The following is a 24,461-nucleotide window of genomic DNA, read 5'->3' as shown; positions in this document are numbered from 1 at the left end:
ATTTGAATGGGGGGTGGGTGGAATAGCAGCTGAATGATGCTCCAATGTGGACAAGACCTTGGCGCCTCGCAGAGCATCCTGGCCTCTCCTTTTGACTGGCACCTTCCTGCTAAGCAGCTGGCTGGCACCTGCTCTCTCTAGTTATTATATTCAGCTTTTTAAAAAAAATCTGTTTTGCTTTTCGGTTTCATGAATCTACCAGGAGGCTTCCAATTTAACAATTTCACAAGAACAACAAAAGCAATATTAAAAGAAGCCAAAGATAGAAAGAACCAAACGATTTGCAGATGGAAAACAATGAAACTCAGAAGCAAATGCAAAACTGAAAAACTAAAAGCTGCAAGCCTTGGGCAAACAGAAAGCCCTTTCCCCCAAACCTGAAACTCCTTCCAGCTGGCCTCACAGGAGCAGTCTGACCACAGTTGGTCAGTCAGGTGGGTTGGAGGTCTTGGGTTTTGGCCTCCAGAGCCTTTTGGCCATTTCTGTGATGTGCTGTAAAGGGATTTCTTTTTGGTTGGAGGGGAGGGCAAAGAGCTCCCCCTTGGCCTTCATTCTTCCTGGCTGTTGGCAAAGCCAGTTGCTGGTTTTGCACAGTGAGGCGTTCCCAAAGCAAAGGAAGGAATGAACTCTGATTAATAAGAATACACACAGAGGCTTGAACCAGCAAGACTGCTGCCAAGGAGTGTGGTGGAGTCTCCTTCTTTGGAGGTCTTTAAGCAGAGGCTTGACAACCATATGTCAGGAGTGCTCTGATGGTGGTTCCTGCTTGGCAGGGGGTTGGACTCGATGGCCCTTGTGGTCTCTTCCAACTATGATTCTATGACTCTGGGAAGGGTGCATATAATAATCTCTCTCTCCACCCTGCGGCCCAGGTCCTTTTATTCACAAGAACCTTTTATAGAGTGTTTGTAAGAACCAATCAGATTTCTTTTGAGCATTTCAACAAACCCCACGTGGGGACAAAGTTAAACTACAAAAGCTAATTAAGCATGCACTTCTGGGGTAAATAAAGGACAGAACTACAAAGAACAGAACTACAAAGGAGTGCCGTCTGGCAACCCTAGGAGGTGATAAACAAGCAATATACATGATAAGAAGGGTGGCCAGGAGGACAGCGATCAGTATCACCTTCAGGTGAGATCTCTTTCTTGGCCCTAAGATTAACATCCTAAGATTAACATATCAGAAATTGTGTGTGTGTGTGTGTGTGTGTGTGTGTGTGACTTGTCAAGCAAGAGAAATGGACAGTAGAGGAAATATGGCATAAATGTAGAAGCTTATGGGATTTAATCACAAATTATGGTCAATACGTTAAACCCAGTCAACTCAATGCATTCATTGTGGACACAGTGGCTTGATGTATATTTTATAATTCCTCATGGTAATCCCATCTGATCACTACAGCACAGCAACCCCTGAGGCTTGTTGGTGTGAGAATGAGAGACCCTGCAGACTCCAGACCCCCCCCCACCCTTGCGCTCTCCAGGTGCATGGCCCCCACAGCTCCTTTCCTGTTGCCAGAGGGAGGGGCACAGCCAGCCACCACCTGCCATAGCCGGCAGGGCGTGGGCAGGTCTTGTTTGCTTGCTCTGTTGACGCTGAGGCCTCCAGCCTCTGCCTCTGCTGCTGCTCTGCTTGGCCCTCTGCCTGCGAGGGGGGGGGTGTCATCCTGCTCCATTCAGCACCTCTGGGTCACTCTCCTTTTAAAAAATAATAATTAATTTTTATTGAGGTTTTTATCTCTACAAAATAACAGAAAGAAAAAAAAAAGGTTTACACATATGTGCATTGTAAGGTTACCAGATCTTCCCATTTCCCAGGGATAGCCCCCAGATTTACAAATCAGCCCCCATACAAAATCCATTGAAGTTGAAAAGTGTCCCTGCATTCATTGAAAACAAAACCTGGTAACCTGTTGGCCCTGTTCTATTTTTATCAGTTGCTGGTTGGTTACCCAATTTGTACCCATATTATTCTTTTTTACCGATATCGTCTCCACTGGGGATACCCACCAGGGTATCTTAGGCTCTAATAATCTGTGATACCTGTCCCAGACCTTATATAATGAGTTTCGAACTATATGATTTAAAAAATCCTTCTGCACTGCCACTTTGTTGTAAATTAAGTGGGCACGCTCTGGGTGGGCACTCTCCTTGGGTCTGCCTGGGGTCTGGCCTGTGCTCCAGCAGCTCAAGGTCTCCCCCCCACACACCTTGAGAGTCACCTGCTCTCCCTTTGGCCGCAGGTAAGGATGGGGGAGAGAAATCCAAGGAAACGTGAACTGACTCCATTCCCCAATCTATCCCTGGCCCAGCCGAATGCCCACTTTTCCAAGCAAGGAAGGACTAGACTGGACCCCTGCGGCCTTTGAAATGCTCCTGATTTTGCAGGGCAGTTCCTCAGCCAAGTACGGTAACTGCAGCTCTGCATATACAGTTGTACCTTGGTTCTCAAACGCCTTGGCACTTGGACGTTTTGGCTGCCGGACACCGAAAACCCGGAAGTAAGTGTTCTGGTTTTCAAACGTTTTTCAGAAGCCGAACGTCCGACTCAGCTTCCTATTGAGTGCAGGAAGCTCTTGCAGCCAATCAGAAGCTGTGCCTTGGTTTTCGAATGGTTTCGGGAGTCGAACGGACTCCTGGAAGGATTAAGTTCGAGAACCAAGGTACAACTGTACAGGGATAAAGTGTGCATAACCTTGTGTGCAGAAAGGTGCTTATTAGGGAAAACTGCATTGTATATTGGGAGAGACATTTGCATGAACATGCTGCTGGATCTTCATGGAGACTTAAAAAAATAATAATTTGCAAACTGGCCTGGAGAACTGAAGAGCAGAAGGGGAAGAAACGGAGAGGACCTGAAAGGGACAGATTCACCCACCAGTTTCTCTCTGTCCTTAGTGGGGGGACTGTTTCTCTCCTATGCCGTTTGGGACCATGGGGGCCTGGGCCCCTCTTGCCTAGTCTCCTGGGTGTGTGGGGTGTGTGTGTGTGATGCAGCAGTGGCTGTGTGGGCAGAGATGCCCCTTGCCTTGGTCCTGCCCTGCAGTGAGAGCAGCCTCCAGCAGGGGGCCCTGCAACACAGGTCCCTTCACCCCCCCCCAAGCTCCTCCTTGTCCATTGGCAGCAAAGGAGCCCCCAGAGGAGCCAAGCAGAGACTCAGGAGCCGCCTGGGCAGAGAGCGGGGGCCACGGTGTCACCCTCTCTTCCTCCCTTAGGCCAGCGCTCCCGGCTGGGTCCTTCCCCTGATCTCAGGCTGGGCAGTGTCCAGTCCAGCTTCTCTGCACCTTCCTCGGCCCCACAGGAGGGAGGGCAAGGCCTGGCACTGGACCCACGGACAGCCCATTTATTTACAGTCATACCTCGGGTTACAGACGCTTCAGGTTGCACATTTTTGGGTTACGGACACGCCAAAACCCGGAAGTACCGGAATGGGTTACTTCTGGGTTTTGGCACTCGTGCATGCACAAAAGCACTAAATTGCGCTTTGCACATGCACAGAAGCACCAAATTGCAACCTGCTCGTGTGCAGAAGCTGCGGGTTTGGGACGCTGTGGGTTGCGAATGTGCCTCCTCCACGGATCACGTTTGCAACCCGAGCGTCCACTGTATCTACTTCTTGCATTTCTGTCTATGATTCCGTGATCCCACCTTCTCCTCCAAGGTTCTCACGGTCATGTGCGTAGTTCTCCCCTCCGTATTTTTATCCCTGCAACAACCCTGTGAGGTAGGTTAGGCTGAGAAGCAGCTCCTGGGCCCAGGTCACCCCGTGAGCGCCATGGCTGAGGAGGGATTGGAACCACAGAACCACAGAATGGCAGTTGGGAGGGACCCCAGGGTCATCTAGTCCAACCCCCTGCAATGCAGGGGTCTCAGCTAAAGGATCCATGACAGATGGCCATCCAACCACTGCTAATAATAATAATATATTTATTACCCCCCCCCCATCCTCCAAGGAAGGAGAGTCCACCCCCTCCTGGCCTGGCTCACTTGCTCAGTCCGGGACAGACAGTGTACAACACTGAGAACTTAATTTGTGCAGCCTAAAAATAAAGAATAATACGCAGCTTAATAATAGAATAATCATGATAATAGTCCCCCCACATCTAAAATACATAGACCAGGCATGTCCAAAGTCTATTTTAGGGGCCTAATCTGGCCCGCCGGCGCCTGTCTATTTCCTGGGGTAAAATCCTAAAAAAACCTCAACAACTTCAATCCTACGAGAAGCTCAACAACATTGGCTGGCCCTTCGGTCGGCCCCCACAGCCCTTCACTTCATCAAATCTGGCCCTCTTTGAAAAAAGTTTGGACCCCACTGCACATTGAGTGTTTAATGGCCGAAGGGTAAAGAGGAATGTTTTTGCCTGGCGCCTGAAGACATGTGATGCTGGCACCAGGCGAGGCTCCCTGGGGAGAGCCAACCACAGATGGGGAGCCACCACAGAAAAGGCCTGTTCTCGTGTTGCTGCCCTCTGGACCTCTCAGGCAGGGGGCACCCAGAGAAGGGCCTCAAAGGACACGTGCAGGGGGGGGGGGTCTATGGGGAGAGGAGGTCCATCAGGTACTGAGGTGCGGAGAACTGAACCCAGGTGTTGTGCTGATGAGTTACAGCCCTGTGGTGTGCTCTGCCTTGCACTGGCTGGTTGAGGGCTGGGGTCTGGCCTGGCCTTGTGGAGGGTGGGGGGCGCCCTTGGCCTCTCCCTTCCAGCTCCCTGGTTCTCTCTCACTGGCTTCCCCCGAAGTCTTTTCCTTCTGCTCTGAGGGGGACACTTAGCCCCTGGGAGGAGGAGGAGAAAAGAACAGGGGCTGCAGTTCTTTTCATTGAGGCTGAGCTCTGAATCCCATAGAGACGCCCCTTTCCCCTTCAGCTTCTCTCTGGCTGCCCCTGCCCTCCAAGCTCCAGCCACAGGCTTGAGGGCGCTTAGTTTCCTCTGCCTGTCTTTGTGCCCCTCCTGGCACTTTGCCCAGGTGCCACTTCTGCATGCTGAAGGACTTGGGCCTGGGTGGCATGCCAGGGATGCCTGAGGGAGCAGAGAGGAAGGGGCCTGGAGCGCCCAGTCCTGCCCGCTCTGGCCCTCCCTCTGTGTCCTTGGCTTCACCTGGCTCAGGTTCCCGGCTTTGGCTGCCTTGCTGCCAGCGCATGGAGGCTGCGGAGCCTCTCCTGGCCTGCAGGTGAGATGGTCTTCCCTGGAGGAGTTCTCTGGCCTGCGCACTCATCACATGGGAGCCTTTTCTGGCTGTGGGCCTTTGCTCATGAGGAAAGAGGTCTGGCTACCTGCCAGGGGGAGTGGAAGGGGTGCGACTCTTTATTTATATAAAAAATATTTCTGTCCCACTGTATCATTTCTATCACAGTGGTTTACAATAATACAAAGCCACACAGTAAAATAAGAAAAACTTAGAAACAAGTTCAAAGCAAAAGAATTAAAAACAAACATCAGTAGACGATTGTGGAAGGGATGTATTAACTGCCTGCTTGGGCCTTAGATGGAAGAGTAAAGTTTTCAGCAGGCTTTTAAAAGTTGGCACAGAAGGCGCCCGCTGAATCTCCATTGGCAGGGAGTTCCACAGGACCGGGTCAATGAGGCAGATGTTGTAAAACGAGCTTCCTTCAGTGATTGAGCAGGATCAGAAGGCTTCAGGCGATTCCTGAGGTGCCCTGGACCCAAGTTCTTCAGGGCATTGTCAATTAATAGAAGGACTTTGAACCTGGCTGGGTAGCAGATGGGCAGCCAGAGCAGCTCTGTGAGACGCTCCCATTGGCGATTTTTTCGGGAATGGGGCCAGAGAACATCATCTTTACCTGCAGAAGGTCCTGGGTTCAGTTTCCGGCATCCATTGAACTGCTGCCAGAAAGGAGGGCAGCATTGCTCAGTGGTCTCAGACGGAGTGGGGCGAGGCAGTGGCCAAGCAAGGCTCCCTTTGCTTCCCAGCACCCGTTGTCCTTGAAAAGGGTTTTCTCCCCGCCTGCCGTGCCCCCTGCACAATGCCTGGCAGGGCTCCTCGTTCTCCAGCTATTTTGGTGGCGCTTTGGATCAGATGGCAAAGGCAGGTGCGTCTCTGGAGGGCACAGTGGGTGACGGGGAGAAGCCCCCCTCCCCCTGGTTCAGGGCCCAGCAGTACTAAACAACCCACCTATTTTATGTACAGTCAAACCTCGGATCCCAAACGCCTCCGTTTCGGAATGTTTCGGCTCCCGAACGCCGAAAACCTGGAAGTAAATGTTCTGTTTTTCAGAAGCCGAATGTCCGAAGCGGCTTCTGCTGAGTGCAGGAAGCTCCTGCAGCAAATCGGAACCCGCGCCTTGGTTGTTGAACACTTTGGAAGCTGAAGGGGCTTCCGTAATGGATTATGATCGACAGCTGAGGTTTGACTGTTCAAGTCACTGCTTTGAAAGCAACTTCGTTCCTGTCTATCTGTCACTAGTGATGGGTGGACACCCCTGGAGGGCGCAAAAAGGTGTATATTTCCCTCATCTTATCCAAGGGATCTTCTGGACTTTTAACTTGCAGTTCTGGCAGGCCATGGGGAGCTTGAGAGATGCATTCTATTCTGCAAGGGACATGCTATGACCCCCCAGTTCTGAGAAACATCTGAGTCCCAGGGGAGCCTCTGAAACCGCCCTGGGGCAGCTGAAGGGAGGAAGCTGTGGGTGACTCTCTCTCTGCTCCGGGCGAATGAGAGCTTCTCAGCAATGGAACGGACTCCCTGGGAAGGCGGTGGGCTCTCCTTCCTTGGGGGTTTCAGGGCAGAGGTTGGGTGGCCATCCCTCAGGGATTCTTCAGCTGGAAGAAGAAGAAGAGTTTGGATTTGATATCCCGCCTTTCACTCCCCTTCAGGAGTCTCAAAGAGGCTGATATTCTCCTTTCCCTTCCTCCCCCACAACAAACACTCTGTGAGGTGAGTGGGGCTGAGAGACTTGAGAGAAGTGGGACTGGCCCAAGGTCACCCAGCAGCTGCATGTGGAAGAGCGGAGACGCGAACCCGGTTCCCCAGATTGCAAGACTACCACTATACCACACTGGCTCTCAAATGACTAGATTGACTAGGACTAGATCAGGATCCCTTCCAACTCTGCCATTCTGTGGTCCTCCTGCTTTGCTACCTTTTTTTTTAATATAAATTTTTATTAGTTTTTTAACGTACCATTTTCAACAATAATTAAACATACTTTTACATCTTATTCAATTTTTTTTTTACTTCCATGAGTCCTGTCTGAAAATTTTCCAATCTAATCTCTTAGTATGCATTTCTTATTTTCCCTATTACCGTATTTTTCACCCTATAGGGCGCACCGGCCCATAGGACGCACCTAGATTTTGGGGGGGGGGAAATAAAGGGGGGAAAATTATTCCCCCCCCCCAGGCACGGGGCTGGGGCAGGGGAAGCCCGAGCTTCCCCCAACCCCAGCCCCCAGAATGGGACCCAGAGCCATGCCGAAGCTGTGTGCAGCTTTGGCATTGCTCTAGGAGCTTGCGGGACTGGGGGAGGGGGAAGCCCTCCGCCAGCCTCCAAACCAGGTCGGGAGACAGCGGGATGGCACGCTGCGCCTCCCTGCTGTCCCCCAAGTTTGCGGGGCTGGCGACAGGGAGGAGCAGGCTTCTCCCCCCCCCCCCCCGCCAGCCTTCTAACCAAGTCGGGGGACAGCGGGATGCCAGCGTTCCGCCTCCCCGCTGTCCCCTGAGCTTGTGGGGCTGGCGGTGGGGCTCTCCTGAAGCCTGGAGAGCGAGAGGGGTTGGTGCGCATCGACCCCTCTCGCTCTCCAGGCTTCAGCGAAAGCCTGCATTCGCCCCATAGGATGCACACACATTTCCCCTTCATTTTTGGAGGGGGAAAAGTGTGTCCTATAGGGCGAAAAATACGGTACATTTCAAACACATAACCAATATCTCTCTATCTTTTTCTACTTTGTAACACCTCGTATATTTCTCCTCACAAAACTTCTCGTAGTCCTACTGGCATAATTTGTTGATTACAGTTGCTCTTCAGATAATTCATATACTTCTTCCAATCTTGTGTAAATCTCTGGTCCTGCAGGTTTCGAATCCTTCCCGTCATTTTGTCCAATTCTGCATAGCCCATTAATTTCGTCTGCCATTCTTCTTTCGTCGGAATTTCTTCTTCCAATTTCTTCTTCTTCAAACCTCCTGCTTTGCTTCCCTCCAGCCTGAGGGGGGATTCCGGAGAAGCCTCACTTGTCTTTCTTTTGGGTAGCTGCAATCCCAGGGCAGTGGCGGCTTAACCCTTCGCCCTGCACACAGGTGTGGCCTTCCTCTTGGCTGGGCTTGTTTAGTGGGTTTATCTCTCTGAAAAGCTTATTTATTTGGTGTGCAGAGGTTCGGCAAACAGCACCCACCTGGGGAGATGACATCACCCACCCTGGACAGACACTTTGCCCTCCCTCCCCCCCCCCCACGCAGGTCACTCACCTGCCTTAAGCAATCTTGGGCAGAGGCTGGGGGCCAGCCTGGAAGGGCGTCATCCTGCTCCTGCACTCTGGGTAGAGGCTGATTACCAGTAAGAGAGCCAGTTTCCTCCCTCCAGCCATCCCCGGGGGGGGGGGGGGAGCCCTGAAAGGCCCAGCCCTGTTTTCAGGGAAACGAAGGGACTTTTGCTTGCCCAGGTGCAACCCCGGCTGTATTGTGAAATGCTGCCCTGTCTGCCAGGAGACCTGTCGCCAGGAAGAGGTGTGCCCCAAAGAGGCAAAAGGCACCAGGTGTTTAAGGGTCAAATCGAGCAAGCCCCTGTCAGGGACACTTGAACTCTGGTTCTTGCGTTGCTGGGGGTTGGGCTAGATGACCCCTGGCGTTCCTTCCAACTCAATAATTCTGTGATTCCAAGAGGAGCCGGAAGGGCTGTGGGATTCCCCTCCTGGGAGAGGAATGTGCTTGACCCCTAGATCACTGCCAGCAAAGCCCTCTCGTCTGGCAAGTCTTCATCTCCTCCCCTCCTCCTGCCAAAGGTTCAGAGGCGATCCCTGCTCTGGAATGCAGGTGGGGGGGTCATTATTCATACTTAGGAGCCCTTTGATCACCGGCCTGTGGAGTCCAGAGTTTCCTGCCAGGCCCAGCCAGCGTGGAAGTGGACCCAAGTCCTCCTCTCCTCCTCTTCCTAGCAGGGATCCAGGCTAGCCTGGCAAAGCAGAGTTTGTGACCTTGTGGCTGAAATGTTTGCCCCTGGCTCTAGGAATCCGGGGGGGGGGGGTGGATGTCAGGAGGCCCCTCAGCTCCCAGAAGGCAGCTGCTCTTCCCATGGAAGGAGGTATCCTGGCAACCAAAGAGAGCTCCCTTTTCTTCTCATCCCAAGCTGGGGGCATGAAAACTAGAGGGCAGTGATCCAGGCACAATTAAGCACTTTTGAGCCTCTTTCCTTGGGGGAGGGGTGTGTGTGTGTGTGCGTGTGTGTGTGCGTGTGTGTAATTCTGCCACATGCAGCTTCTCCCTACCGAGGTCCAGGGAAATGTTGTGGTCCAATTCTGCCCTTAGGGTGCGCTTCCTGCAAACTGGTGCACTTCCTGCAAACCTAAGAGTCAACACACGAGCGGTTTGACAGTGGAACAGTCTCTCCTGGGAGACTGTGGACTCTCCTTTGCCTTAGTCGTGACTAGGTTTTTCTGTGAGCTAAGTTGTCGTTCTCGTGATGGTTGGATGTGTGGGATGCAGCTCAGCTCCCACGGGGTTAACCCAAACCCACAAGGGACACTGGGAAGAGCTGGGAAGCGATGATGCTTGGGAAAGGAATCAGGCAGGCGGCCTGGTATGAGTCATCTGGGCAGAGGCCTCTGGGGTGCTGCGTGTGTGTGTGTGTCCCTTTGCTGGTTAGGAGGGACCACTGATGGTGACCCCCAACACTCTGAGCCTAGCTTGTAAGAAAGAGGGTGTGCCCTGAATTACCTCTAGGGCGGGTGTGGGGGACTCCCTGGTCCTGAATGGGGCAACTGTGCCCCTGAAGGACCAGGTGCGCAGCCTGGGAGTCATTTTGGACTCACAGCTGTCCATGGAGGCACAGGTCAATTCTGTGTCCAGGGCAGCTGTCTACCAGCTCCACCTGGTACACAGGATGAGACCCTCCTTGCCCACGGACTGTCTCTCCAGAGTGGGGCATGCTCTAGTTATCTGCCGCTTGGACTACTGCAATGCGCTCTACGTGGGGCTACCTTTGAAGGTGACCCGGAAACTACAACTAATCCAGAATGCGGCAGCTAGACTGGTGACTGGGAGTGGCTGCCGAGACCACATAACACCGGTCCTGAGAGATCTGCATTGACTTCCAGTACGTTTCCGAGCACAATTCAAAGTGTTGGTGCTGACCTTGAAAGCCCTAAACGGCCTCGGTCCAGTATATCTGAAGGAGCATCTCCACCCCCATCGTACAGCCCAGACACTGAGGTCCAGCACCGAGGGCCTTCTGGTGGTTCCCTCCCTGCAAGAAGCCAAGTTACAGGGAACCAGGCAGAGGGCCTTCTCGGTAGTGGCGCCTTCCCTGTGGAACACCCTCCCACCAGATGTCAAAGAGAACAACAACTACCAGACTTTTAGAAGACATCTGAAGGCAGCCCTGTTTCGGGAAGCTTTTAATGTTTGATGTATTACAGTATTTTAATATTTTGTTGGAAGCCGCCCAGAGTGGCTGGGGAAGCCCAGCCAGATGGGCAGCGGCGTATAAATAATAACAAGTTCTTCTTCTTCTTCTTCTTCTTCTTCTTCTTCTTCTTCTTCTTCTTCTTCTTCTTCTTCTTCTTCCTGCTGCCATCCTGCATTAAGGCGCTGGCAACCCAGGCCGGTTCTTGTGCGTAAAAAGGATCATGTGCACATTACAAGCGCCTGCAGGATCAGGCCAGTGGCACATCTAGTCCAGCCTCCTGTCCAGAGACCTGTGGAAAACCTTCCTGTGGTTTCCAGTATCTGGTATCCCGAAACATTGTTGCCCCCCGCTGTGGGGGCAGAGCAGAGCCCTCCCTGGCCCCCTCTGCCATGAATTTGTATACCTCCCTCTAGGCTGGTGGCCTCCTGTGGGAGGGAGTTCCACAGTTCAACTCTGCCTGAATGCAGAAGTCCTTCCTCTGATCTCTTCTGAATCTTCGGTCTTGGGAATGGGGGAGTGGGGGTGGGGAGGGGCTGGATTGGATGGCCTTTGGGTTCCCTCCAGCCCAGAGGTGCTTCTTTCAGTTCTTGCTGGGGCTGCTTCCAAAGGGCCAGCCAGGTTGCCTTTGCTTCTTCGCAGCCGGAGCAGCTGAGCCGAGCAGTTGGCGGCTGGCAAGGAGCTTTTATGGGGTCTTCCTGAGCAACCCATTTACTGGCTGCCTTCAGGCCACCAGCAGCTGGCCAGACCAGTGGCAGAGGCTCCCTCTTGGCCCCTCCAGATGCCCTCCGTGGCGCTGCATTGGGTAACCCAGGCGGGGCACCCCAGGGGAGTTCCCCGGCTGATTTCTGGCACGCCTGCTCTCGTCAAAGGCCAGTGATCAGCCTGGCATGGCCACAGCCTGCCCAGAGTCCACCTGGCACCACTCCCTTCTTCTGCCCCAGGGCTGAGTCACAGCAGCTCCTGGCACACCACCAGGGGGCCAACGCCAGAAGTCTGAGCATGACTTTTGGGGCTGGAGCAGGGGGTTCAGGCTGGCTCTCAACACCTGCAGGAGCCAGCCCGACCTTTGACCTTTCCTCTCTCCCCATCATACTGGAGACCTTGGCAAACCAGGTGCAGAGGAGGACCCCCAAACCCAAGCCCAGGTGGGGAGCGGGATGAGTGGGTGGGCAGCCCCGCCTATGCCAGCTGGTCCTCCAAGCCCTGCCTGAATTAATGCCCTGGGTGGCCCCCTCCCCAGCTGAATTGTGCCCCCTGCTTTGCCCCCACCCCCTGGCTCCCTGGCCGCCCTTTCTGGTGCCACCGCGCTCTGTCCTGCAGGCTTAGGAACACGAGGCGATTGTCATTCCCGAAGAGGGCACATTGACTTCATAGCGCATACTTGGGCCAGGCTGGGGCACTCTGAGTTCTGCAGCACAAATAATCCCACTGGGGGTTCTCACTCCTCCCCCCCCCCCATCTGTGGACTCTTCCCAGGACTTTTGGTGCAGCCATGGGGCTATTTTGTTGCCGCTGACGTCAGTGGTGGGGCACATGTGCCAGCTGCGGGAAGACGAGGGATAATTGGCCATTGCGGAGTTGGGGGGGGGGGTTTGGAGAGAGAAAGAATTCCTCTGCTGGAAAAATCCCTGGAACCTGCTGGAGTCAGAGCGGGTGCTTTATAAATACCTGTTGGCCTCATAGCTTGCAGGGGGTGGGGCAGGCGGGTTGGCGCAATAAAACGACACATGGCCCCGTCTCTCTCCCTCTGTCTGTCCTGCTAGGCTTTGTGGGAGGGGGAGCCCGCCTGCCCACCCACCCACCCGCTCGAGTTACACTCCTGCTACCAAGAGAAGATGGCCGGGCCAGAGGCTCAGGCAGAACGACTTGGGGGGGGGGGCATGGAGGAGAAATCCACAGGAGGAGGACTCTTGCCCTGGAAATCCTTCTGCAGCCAACCAGAGAGTCTTCAGGTCGGGGTCCCCTTCTTGGGGTTCCAGGGTCCCCAGGCACAGACCCTCCCCATACCAGTCACAGAAGGAAGAAACAAGGCATGGCCACCCACCACCTCTGGTGGCAGTGATGGAGAGGCCACCCACCTAGAAAGAGGCTTAGACAAATTCATGGAGGAGACGGAGGGCTGTGGTTGTAGCCAGGAGGGCTCTGTTCTGCCTCCAGAGAGGAGGCAGAGTGGGCCCTTGCTCTCTGATCCTGATTTACCGCCACTGTGAGAATAGGATGCTGGGCCAGATGGGCCCGTTTGCCCTGACCTTTGCCCTATGGAACTCTCTTCCACTAGAGGTGGCATGGCTGAGACTTTGAAAGGGACCGGGGAAAATTCCTGGAGGACCAGGCTATTGCAGGCGACTAGCCACACTGGCTACCGCCTCCCTTCCCCGTCTGAGGGCCAGCTGTGGGGAGCTGCAGGTGGGGAGAGCAGCTGCAGTTGCGCTCAGGCCCGGAAGAGACCCCCGTGGGCCCCGGGAGGACAGGAGACCCGGCTAGCGGGGATCTCCCCGTGGCCTCGTCCCTCGAGGGCTGGCCTCTTGCGAGGAGTCTGGAAGTGGCCCTGCGTCGCCTCCTTCCGAAGGGGACGGCGGGGTCCCTGGCGGCGCAGCCCGCACCAGACGCTACCTCGCTTGCCAGGCCTGCCCCCGAGGTCCGAGGTGGCAGGTGCTCCGCAGTCGGTCGGCCGGCCCGCCCCGTCGCTCCTCCGCCCCGGCCGGGGTTGGGCGGCGTGGGCGGCGGCGCCTTTAAAGGGTCGGGCCCGGCCGGCAGCTGGAATGTCCTTGCAGGGCTTGGCTCCCCGGCCGAGCCGCCTCCCTCCCCGTCGCGCTTCCCCGCCCCCGAGAGGCAGGCAGGCAGGCAGGCCGGGCGCGCCCCCCCGCCGGCCAGTCCGCCCCGCGCCATGGCCACCTTCAACCTCAGCCTGCTGCCCCCCAACCCCGAGGAGAAGGACTTCATCCAAGCCTACGAGGACGTGCGCGAGAAGTACAAAGGTAGGCAGCCGGGCGGGCAGCTAGGCGGGCGGTGCGCCCCACGTGGCGCGGGCGGGCGGCCCAGGGAGCTCCCGGTGCCCGATGGGCGCCACGCACCGCCGCCGCCGCCGCCTTCCCTTAATAGGGCATAAGTTTGCGTCGGGCCGGACCTGTTGCGGAGCCCCGGGCGCCGGGGAGCGAGGCCGCGCCGTCTGGCCCACGAAGGGGAGCCGGGCAGGCGGGCGAGACCCCGGGGCGCTGCGGGAGAGGAAGGGTCCTGGCCGAGCCCGGCTGCCCTTTCCCTTCGGGGCTCCAGGAATGCGCTCCGTTAGCAGAGAAACCCCCCGCGCGCTGCAGTGGGCAGGGAGGCTTGGGGACCGCGGGGCCAATTAGTAAAATCAATTAACATGTCGATATTCCGCCTTCCTGTCCTTTTAAGTCGGATGAAACGCGAGAAGCGCGTTGCTCTTTAGAACAGCGGGGCAGGCTCGCTTCTGTTGGGGGGAAGGTTTTGTTTTTGGTGAAGCGAAAAGGGAATAAAAATGGACCATATTGGAAGCAGAAGCTGCAACTGTCCGGGTCGCTCCAACTTCAGTCCCTCCGAGGAGAAGCTGAGCTGGGGGGTTGGTTGCCTCCCTCCCTCTGCAGCTGCTGTCGATTAAGGGGGGAGGCTTTGGGGTCTGGGGCTGCTCTGTGCGGGGGGGGGGGGGGCAGAAGTTGGCAGGGGGTGGGGCAGAGTCCTGAGGAAGGGGCCCCACATGCCACAAGGTGCTGTGCACTGACAGAAGTAGGGAAAAGCGGACCAGGGTTGCCCCTTGGGGAGCAGGTGCTGGGCTGTGTGTGCCAAGGATGGGGGCTCACTCTGGGTGCCCCCTCACCCCCTTCTCTCCTTGGAAGTTTCATGCACGAAATCTGAAATCCTGGAAAGTTGGTGCCAGTCAGTGGGCATAATGCTGAGCCAGATGGAGCCATGGGCGGACTTCGCCTGGGGTCACTTCCTCTGCCTCCCCCTCCTGGGTTCTGCCAGTGACTGAGGGGAGCTGGGGAGGAGAGCCCCCCCCCCTGCTCTGCCTTCCTGGGCCAAGGACAACGCCTTGAGGGCTTCAAACTAGCCAGGGCACATTTTTTGGCCCCCTGAGAGCTGAGAAAGCAGGAACCCTTTTGATCTGGAGATGCTCTATGCTCCGTTCCTAATGCACATCTCTTCACATTAGCTCCCACTTTGGGGAGGTGGGATGCCGTTGCCCTTTGACCCGAACCCCTCCCCTTTTAGCTCAGGCTGGTTGTGGCCACTTAGACAAAGGCATTCTGCACACGCTGATTTATTTATTACCCCTGAGAGCAGCTTCTCTCTGTCAGTCTTTGGCATTGCACCCCCCCCCCTAATTTCCAGACATTTTCTGATTGAAGAACATGTGAATGCTGGGCTGGGGGTGGGCAGTGGGTCCCCTGGGCAGGATGCTGGGCAGCGGTTGCTGGGTGGGAGGGGAAGGAGGGGAAGGAGAGTGTCCCTCTCAAAGGGAGATAATTGCCTGCTTGTGGTGGGAGAGGGACCTGGGAGCTATTTAGAAGCTTCCTGGGGCCCCTCCCCCCTTTACTCTGGCCCACCTTACTCTGCACCCCCCCATAGGCTGCCCTTGTTGCCACAGCCCTCCTTGATTTCTCTCAGGGATGATGGGCATGGAGTGGGGGTACCCTGCCCCCCAGGAGTCCCATGGAGCTGCCTCCATGCTTCTCAGCTGCCCTTCAAAGGACAGGCAGGCTGCCCTCCCCTTCTCCTGACTGACAGCAGGTGGGTGGGGCTGTGCCCAGTTCAGCTCTTAAGGCTGGGAATTGGGGGTTCATTTGGGAACCCTAGAAATCTGCAGTTCATTTGTTCCATTGCAGTTTCCCTCTCTCCTTTCCCTTTTTAAAAAAATCCTCGCAGCAGTCAGGATGGCGGAGTAGGAACGTTAAGGAAGAACTTTCTGACTGTGAGGGCTGTTTGAAAGTGGAATCTTCTCCCTCAGAAAGGGGGGGGGCTCCCCTTCCTTTGAGGTTTGCAAGCAGAGGTTAGACCTGTCAGGGATTCTTGCAATGGGTCACCCTGAGGCGGGGGGGGGGGGGGCTTCCAACGCTGCAGTTCTAAAGTTCTGTGACCTCCTGGGTGATGCTGAGTGGGGAGCAGCCCCTGGGCCCCCTTGGCCTGGCACTGCTGCCCAGTCTCCCCCCACCTGGTGCCTTTCAGAGGCTTTGGACTACGATTCCCCTCCGTCTCAACCTGTTCAGCATGTGGTATTTGTGGTCCAAAGACTCAGGAAGCTACCAGGTGGGCAAAGGCTGCTCTCGCCCACTCTGGCTTTGGCACATGCCACTTGCCAGCCAGGGATGGGTGCCTTTGAGAGAGACGGCTGGGCCTCTGCCGCCTGGTCCCGGTCCCTGCAGCTGAACCAGGGGCTTCTTGGAGAGGGAGGGGCCCCTGCATGGCTCTGGCTTCCCCCCAAACCAGCTTGGCAGCCCAGGCTCTCTTAGCCCCCTGGAGAGCGGAGTGTGGCTTGCTTCAGCCGCTGGCTGCTGCCCCCACTGCGATTGCTGGGGGGCAGGTTTCCAGGTGGGACTAGGTGGGGAAGCCCTGGTGCCTCCCGCTCTTGTGCAAGGCAGAAGCGTGTGTGGCATTGCGTTGTGGCTCTGCGGCTACGAGACAACGGTTGTCTGACATGTTCCTCCCACCAGGTGGAATCCTAGACTTGCAGAGTTGAAAGTGATCCTGTGGACATCTAGTCCAACCCCCTGCAATGCAGGATGCATGACTTGAAAGTGGCAGGCAAAGTTCAGCCCCCACCAGGCTCTTCTCCATCTGGGAGTTGCATCTTCCTTGCCATGCCCCCCCCCCATCTGGCAGCGACTTGTGGGTGATGCCAGCCTAGGTCTGCCCCTGATATGTGTGGTTGTTCCAAGTAGGGCAGCTGTTTTGACCAACGTGGGCCATTGCACTGAGTGGTTCAAAGGGGTGCTGCTGGTAGCTGCAGAGCTCACTTTTGAGGGGGGGGGGTGGAATTGCTGAGTGTCTGTTGCCTCTTGAGAAATGCTTCCACAACCCCCTCCCCGCAGTTGCCACGCCTCTCCCTTTGCAGGCGCAACCAGAGCTGCGTCACCTGTTCCTTTGCATGCAAGGCGAGAGTTTGGGAGGGTCTGGGGAGGCCCTCAGTAATATTTCCAGAGCCCAGCATTGGAGGGGGGGGGGGCTGGGCTCCTAAAGGCCAGAGTGTCAAAACCTGGATTGTTTTGTGCAAATGGTTGTGGAAGACTTGTCAGCCTAGATCTGGGCATTTTAAAAACAACATGTCTGCTACTATTTGCTTCTTCTGGTGGCGTGTCCTGGTTTTAATTAGTTTTTGCCCAGTGCAGAAGCAGGCGCTGAACTTGCCAAGGGTGGAATTCACCCCAAGGCACACTCTTCCTTTGTCTCCCGAGACAGGCGGATGCCAGCTACTTATGTGGTCTGGTTTGACTTTCCTTTTTGTCCCCCGCCCTGTAAATTTGTATTATTTTCTTTACATGTTCATTCTTACAATACATTAATCAACATATAAACCTTTGTGCTCTGCTGAGCTTGCAACTTCCCTCCTTCCCTTCAGTTGGTAAAAAGGTTAAAGGTACCCCTGCCCGTACAGGCCAGTCGTGTCCGACTCTAGGGTTGTGCGCCCATCTCACTTAAGAGGCCGGGGGCCAGCGCTGTCCGGAGACACTTCCGGGTCACGTGGCCAGCGTGATGAAGCTGCTCTGGCAAGCCAGCACCAGCGCAGCACACGGAAACGCCGTTTACCTTCCCGCCGGAGCTGTACCTATTTATCTACTTGCACTTAGGGGTGCTTTCGAACTGCTAGGTGGGCAGGAGCTGGGACCGAAAGACGGGAGCTCACCCCGCCGCGGGGATCCAAACCGCCGACCATGCGATCAGCAAGCCCTAGGCACTGAGGTTTTACCCACAGCGCCACCCGCGTCCCCTCCTTCAGTTGGTATCTCTTATCAAATCCAGCTGCGTATTTTAACTTTTTACATCTTCTCTATCTTATCTACATTGTAGGAATTACTTCAATCCTGCTAGTGTCTTTTAAGTTTTTACAGTTATCCTTTAAGCATACAATAAATTTACTCCAATTTTCCTGGAATCTCTGATCGTCCTGATCCCAAATCCTGCTGGTCAGTTTGGCTAGCTCCGCAGAGTCCATCATTTTCGTCTGCTGCTCTGCAATGGTGGGAACTTCTTGTGATTTCCAGTTTTGGGCCAACAAAGTCCTTTGCTTTTTGAACACTGCCCCAGGATTCTATGGGATAAAAGGTGGTCTGAACATCTAATAAAGAAGCCAGGTATGCTTTGGGGGGGGCACATGGGGGGTGGCGGCTTAGCATCCTCCGCTTTGCTCTGCCTTCCCAGAACTTGCTGCGGCAGAAGTCCAAGCGGTTGCCCGTGGGAGTCCACAGGCAGAATTCCAGTCCCAGAGCCCTCTCCCCTCCTGTGGGTTTCCAGCAGTGAAGGCAAACACAGCCATCCTGGCTAATAGCCCCTGATACCCCACCCCCAATCCTCCATGAATTTATCTATCCTCTTTGAAAGCCATCACTGCCTCCTGTGGGAGGGAGTTCCACAGGTTAACGGCACTGTGTGAAGAAGGACTTAATTGGTGTTATGTGGGAGAAGGAGACAAAATTCTCTCTATTTTCCTCCAGGTCATGCATCCTCTTATAAACTTCTCTCCTGCTGCCTCTGACTTAACTTTTTCCTAAGCTAAAAAGTCCCCAATTCTGCAGCTTTTTTTCCAAGGGGAGTTGTTCCGTCGCTCCCCCTCCTGATCCGTTTCAGTGACCCTTTTCTGAACCTTTTCCCACTCTGATATATCCCTTTTGAGGTGAGGGGACCAGAATACTGTGGTCCTGCCATAGTTTTGTGTGAGGGCCTTCTTCCAATCCTGGCTGTCTGGGGCACTCAGCGGGGGCTCCTGTGAGTCACGCCCATCCCCGTCTTGCTCCTTCTAGCCTGGGGGGGGGGGAGCACCTGCTGGAGCAGGAGCAGCAGCCACCTGTGCCTGCCTGGGGGGCCAGTGTAGCTCCTGCCTGTCACTGGTCCTGTTTGGAGCTGGTGTGGAAGGGGCGGTGGGTGGGGTGAGGAGCAATGGAGATACTAGCGAGAGAGCCAGGCCCCCAAGCGCAAGACTGGGAGATGCCGGAGGGCCGGCCGGCTGGCCAGACTCGTCCTCCTTGCTGATGCACCAGGATTTATGGCCCTGCAAGGCTGCAGTGCGGCTGGAATTGCTGCTGTGGCTGCTTCTGGCAGGTGGCCTGGCAGGCATTCCTGTGGCAGCTGCATGGTGCAAAGGACAGGGTGCTCTGCCTAGGGAGACCCCCTTTATGTTCCTGCTGGTTCCGACCCACGTGGGGGTGGGCAAGGATAGAGCATGGGCTCTGGAGTTCCTCCAAATGGTAACCCGCACGCCAGGGATTGCTGTAAGCAGAGAGACGGAGCCAGGCAGCTCTGCCCTGCCCCAGCCAAGTGGCCATGCAGGGGGCCCAGACCTCTGGGTGCCCCCATGCACCTTCCTCTGCCTGCTTGAAGCAGGGAGGGGGGCACCTGGCCCAGGAGCAAGGGGGGGTGAGGGCTCAGTGGGAGCTCTGCTGCTCTGCACAGAATCAACATCCCTTTATGCGGATCTATGGCACAGCTTGGAGTGCCATGGGCAGTTCTGCTTGCCGTGCCTCAAAAGGGAGCCCACAGAGCTAGGAAAGACCAGGGCAGCCAAATTGACCAAAGGGCTGGAGCAACTTGCCTAGGAGGAAAGCTGACGACATTTGGGCCTTTTTTTGTTTAGAAAAACAGGGAATAAAGAATGGAGGTGCATTAAAAGCTGTGGAGAAAGCAGACAGCAAGAAGCTTCTCTCCCTCTCTTGAATAATTTTGGAACCCAACGGGGCCATGTAGTGAAGCAGAAAGTAAGCTCTGCATGCAGTGCATAGTTAGACTGTGGAACTCCTGCCCACAAGATGTAGTGATGGACACAAACTCAGGGTGGTTTTAAAAGAGGATTGGAGAAATTCATGGAGGCTCTCCGTGGCTCCTGACCAGGGCTTTGTTTTAGCCAGAACTCAGTTCTGGCACTGCTCAGGTGGGCACCTTTGCCATCGTAAGAGAACAAGGGAGGTGTTCAAGATGAGTTCTGGCACCTCTTTTCCTAGGAAAATGGCCCTGCTCTTGACTCTGATGGCTCTGCTGGGCCTCCACAGCTGGAGGAGGTGATGCTTCTGAGTGACAGTTGTTGGCCAGCAACGGGCAGGAGAGCCCTGCATTGCCCTCACGACCTGCTCCCTTGTGGGCTTCCAGAAGAGGCGTCTGCTTGGCCCCCGTAGAAAGAGGGTGCTGATCCGGGGTTGCTCCCTTCAGCCTGATCCAAGCAGGGGGGCTCTTAGGTCCAAAGTAACCCATAAATTCTGTGCCTTTTTCTAAGTCCTGCAAATGCAGCCGCCTTGTCTCTCACCGTGTTCATTAGGCATTCCTTTCACCTTTATTCAATAAAACTCCCCAAATCAGTTCTGAGGGGGAGGCATAATTTATTCTGCGCTTCTTTCTTACTGCTTGCAAAATTCTGCTTCTGCTAATCCTGGTTAGGGAGAAGGAGACTCGCTGGAGCCTCATCCCAGGCTTGGCTTGGCTTGCAGAAGTCGCCAGTTTCAGTCCCCCGTTTGAAAGAAAAGAAACTCCCCCCCCCCCGCCTGAGAAGCGAGGAGAGCGAGTCAGCACAGGCCTTGCAAGGAGGCGTCTCATGTCCATCTTGCCGACCCCAGGGGACCTTAGCCAGCTCCCTCCTCCTCCTCCTCCTCCTCCTCCTCCAGTTTCTGGGATTTCAAGAGTTACGACTTCCCACACATTTTAAAGCTGTCTGCTCTGTCATCTTAAGGGCTACAAACTGACTAGAGAAAGAATAAAATGAAAGCAGGGGTTTTCAGGATCTCCTCCCAGTGCAGACTCTGCCTTCCTTTTTCTGTGGGTCGCGTTACACAATGGGCCCCATGTTCTAGGAGGCAGCAGTGATTCCAAACCCCCGTTGCTGGAAGACACGGGCGGGGAGAGGGCTGCTCTGTGTTCGGGAGTCTCCCACTGGGGCATCTGGTTGGCCACTGTGAGAACAGGACTAGATGGGCATTGGCCTGATCCTGCAGGCTCTCCTTAGGTTCTCTGATAGTGGACAGAGAGGGGTTTCTCTGGACCCTTCTGGGGAGGAGGGCCCTATAGGGGTTCTTGTCCCTTCCAAGAGGTGTGACTGAGCGGCCTTCTCTGCACCACAGGCAGGATCCAGCCACGTTCCTTTCCTTTTCTCCAGGAGAGACGCCAGAAGGAGCTGATACTTCTGAGCTGCCTGCTTCAGATTGCCACTTCTGTTGCAATCTGCGCGGGTTCTGAAGTATTCGAGCCCAGAGCCACTCGGTGTGTGTTCTGCCTTGGGGCTGGTGCAGAGCAGCCTGGGACCCAGGGGCTGGCAAAACAGCCCAGGGAGGGGGCTCTCTGGCCACTTCCTCCTGCAAGCAAGTTCTGGAGGGTGTGATCTTGCAGAATCTAGTTCTGGGATTCCACCTGCTGCCTCCTAGAATTCAGGCTTCCTCAAACTCAGCCCTCCAGCTGTTTTGGGACTACAACTCCCACCATCCCTAGCTAATAGGCCCAATGGTCAGGGATGATGGGAATTGTAGTTCCAAAACTTCTGGAGGGCCGAGTTTGGGGACGCCTGCCCTGGAGTCTTCTTGCCTTGCACCTTCACCCAAAATGGGACACCGTTTCCTCGTTGGCTCTCTTCTGGTGATGGTCTCAGCAGCTGCTGGCCAGAAGGTAGACTGTCTCTTCCACAGAACCTCATCACTCTGTTTCCTTCTTATTTCGTTTTTACCCCCTTTTCTTTCCATCTTTAGCTTTTACACCATAATTTATTTGCAGAAGTTAATCAAAACAAGTCCAAGTATTAATTTGAGGGCACTGCTTTTTAAGGTAATCTCTATATTTTCCCCAATCTTTTTTAGATTTTTGTTTGGGCTGACCCCTAAATACATGAGTCATTGTAGCCAATTCTATATAATCCAATAATTTATCTTGCCATTCTTTTTTGTCGGTATTATTTCTTTTTTCCCAATTTTTGGCAATTAGTGTTCTCGCAGCCCCTGTAGCGTAAAGAAATATTTTCTTACTTTCTCAGAACCTCATCACTCAGGCAGGTCTTGATTTGCAACATGAGGGGCACCTCACCCCTAGGACCCCCTGGGACTCTAAATGGGGCTGGGGCGGGAGAAGCCCCTGCTAGTTTCAGCTCAGCAGATCTCTGGTTCCAGGGCTGGGGAGGAGTCATTCTGGCTCAGTGGAGGAGCGCTGAGGTTGGGATTGGGGCCAGGCCTTGTGCTCTGCCCCTTTTGCTTTTACACAAATAGCAACCTTGTGGAACATCAGCGCACCAGGTGCTGCCCGCTGCCTGTCCCCATGGCTTGTGAGCTGTTGCTTTGCGTTGTGAAACCACACTAAAAGTGCCCTCAGATGGGCCTGTCAGGCACTAGGACCCTGTGCTGGCTGCTGCTGGGGGCCTGGGAACCACAGCTGCTGGTGCTGAGTCACTTCCTCTCCCTTCCCCTCTGCCCCCCCCCCCATTTCCAGTCCCAAGCCCCACAGTGAACCAGGAATTCTGCACATTTGACACAGAGGCAGGAGCTAGATTTTTATTATTATTTTGGGGAGTGCACATCTCAGCTGGCATTTCTGCCAGGGGGCAGGGGAGACCATGAAGAGCCTGGGCCAGCTTGCAACCTCTGCAGCCTTGTGCCCACTGGGCATCCCCTGGCACCAGGCTGACGGTGGGAGGCTCAGAGTGAAGTGGGGGCAGACAGGGGCTTCAAGTTACAAGAAAGGAGATTCTGACTGAAGATCAGGAAGAACTTTATTGGCAGTAAGAGCTGCTCAACAGTGGAACGGACTCCCTGAGAAGGTCTCCTTCCTTGGAGATCTTTATGCAGAAGTTGGCTGGCCCTCTGTCAGGGATGCTTTAGCTGAGATTCCTGCATTGCAGGGGGTTGGACTGGATGACCCTCGGGGTCCCTTCCAACTCTACCATGCTACGACCTGCACAGATGGGGGGAGATTCCACCTGACCTCTGCCCCGCTCCTCTTGATCACAAAGGCCACACTTCCAGTCCCTGTGACTTCAGTCCTTCTCCCTCGTCCTCCCTGTGGGCAAGGCATAGACAAATTCATGGAAAAGGTGCCTCTGGAAGGCTCTTGGCTTGCAGCCATGATGGCTACCCTCTGCCTTGACAGTTGGAGGCAGCGATGCTTCTGAGACCCATTGCTGGACCCCACGGGAGAGGAGAGGGCTCCTCGGCTCATGTTCTGCTCCCTGGTTCCCCACAGGCATCTGGGTGAGGTGGCCCATGGCCCTGATCCAGCAGAGCTCTTCCGACAGCCTGTTAGAGCCACCTCCCATCAAGCAGCAGCAGGAGAAAGAGGAGCAGGATCCTCCCTCCCTCCCTCCCAGGGTCCAGTAGCCCCAGCTGTCTGCTGGCCTGGTGTTCCTGCACCAGCCATGGGCCTCACCCCACCCCTTCCGGAGGGCACAGGACACACCCCTCTCATGCTCTCCTCTCCTTCTATTAATATTATTATTACTGCCCTTTATCTATTTGAATTGGACTCGGAAACTAATTGGTAGGCAGTTGGACCAGGTGTCATATGCTCAAACCATCTTCTCCAGGGAGCAACCTGGCCACTGAATTTCACACCAGCTGAAGTTTCCAAACCATCTTCAGAGGCAGCCCTGCGTATAACGCATTGCAGTAATCTAACCTTGGGGTTACCAGAGCTTAGACAACAGTAGTTGGGCTATCCCTGTCCAGATAGGGGTGTAGCTGGGCCACCAGCCGAAGCTGATGGAGCGCACTCCGGGCCACTGAGGCCACTGAGTGTCAAGCGACAGCAAAGGATCCAGGAGTAACCCTAGGCTACGATCCTGCTCCTTCAGAGGAAGTGTAACCTCAAGAGCAGGCGGCCTCTCACCCATCTGGTCTAGGGAACCACCCACTAACAGTGCCTCAGTCTTAATCTGGATTGAGCCTCAGTTTGTTGGCTCTCATCCAGTCCATTACTGAGGCAAGGCACTGGTCCAGCACTTCCACTGCCTCACCTGCAGATGTAGAGAAGAAATAGAGCTGAGTGTCACCAGCATCCTGCTGACAACTGACTCCAAACCTCCGGATAACCCCACCCAGCAGTTTCATGTAGATGTTAAACTGCCTAGGGAATAGGATTGAGCCCTGCGGAACCCACATTGAAGGCTTCGTGGGGCCTCCAAGCACTCCCCAAGTCCGAGAGCAACATATTTTGGATTTGTGAGGCACCACCCCCCGTTCTGCAGGATTTACGACTTGCCCCTCCTGTGCCATTTATACTTCACCCCGCCAGTAGCTGAGGCAGCGCTTAGATGTGCCAGCAAGTGAAAGTTCCCTGCCCACGCGGGGAGGGGGCTTGGCAGAAGGAGCCCCCGCTGGTGTGTTGCAAGGGAGCCGCTCTTGCCTTGCCAAGGCCTCCTGGTGCTGCAGCCTCCCCCCCCCCATCTGGAGCCTTGGCGGGGGCTGGGTTGCTGCAGCCGCCGCTCACGGCCTCCAACTCTCGAGGTCGCGGTTCTTTGCAAAAGCTGCGTCCGGCTGCTGCGGACTTGGGTTGTTTTTTTTTTGGGGGGGGGGGTGTCACTAAAGTGTGTGCAGAGGTGAGGCTTGGCTGAGTGCAGCCGGGGCGCACGTGCGGGGCGAGGGGCGGGCATTGCTGGCCGCGGGGCGGGTCCTGCGCGACGCGCCTCCCCCCCCCCCCTCCAAAGTGCCGCAGTGGCCGCGGCAGGACCGCGCGGCTTCCCGCTCGCTG

General features: G+C 55.3%; 1 protein-coding gene across 8 annotated transcripts in view; it reads left to right on the top strand.

Moving 5' to 3' along the window:
• PLEC (plectin) overlaps positions 1-24,461 on the top strand; it is a 115,036-nt gene that overhangs the window by 17,556 nt on the left and 73,019 nt on the right. For 2 of the 8 annotated variants that reach the window (XM_083448888.1, XM_083448885.1), the window contains exon 1: positions 13,346-13,564. The exons of the other annotated variants lie outside the window; for them this stretch is intronic. In XM_083448888.1, coding sequence (XP_083305014.1) covers positions 13,474-13,564 — 91 coding nt within the window. In that variant the 5' untranslated portion in view covers positions 13,346-13,473. Of the gene's footprint in view, positions 1-13,345; positions 13,565-24,461 lie in introns of those variants that run through there. 8 annotated transcript variants of the gene reach the window in all.

The sequence above is a fragment of the Podarcis tiliguerta genome, assembly GCF_965153285.1.
Source record: "Podarcis tiliguerta genome assembly, chromosome: 7".
Lineage (NCBI taxonomy): Eukaryota > Metazoa > Chordata > Lepidosauria > Squamata > Lacertidae > Podarcis > Podarcis tiliguerta.
The sequence above is the reverse complement of the archived record's forward strand: the minus strand, read 5'-3'. Positions and strand labels throughout refer to the sequence as shown.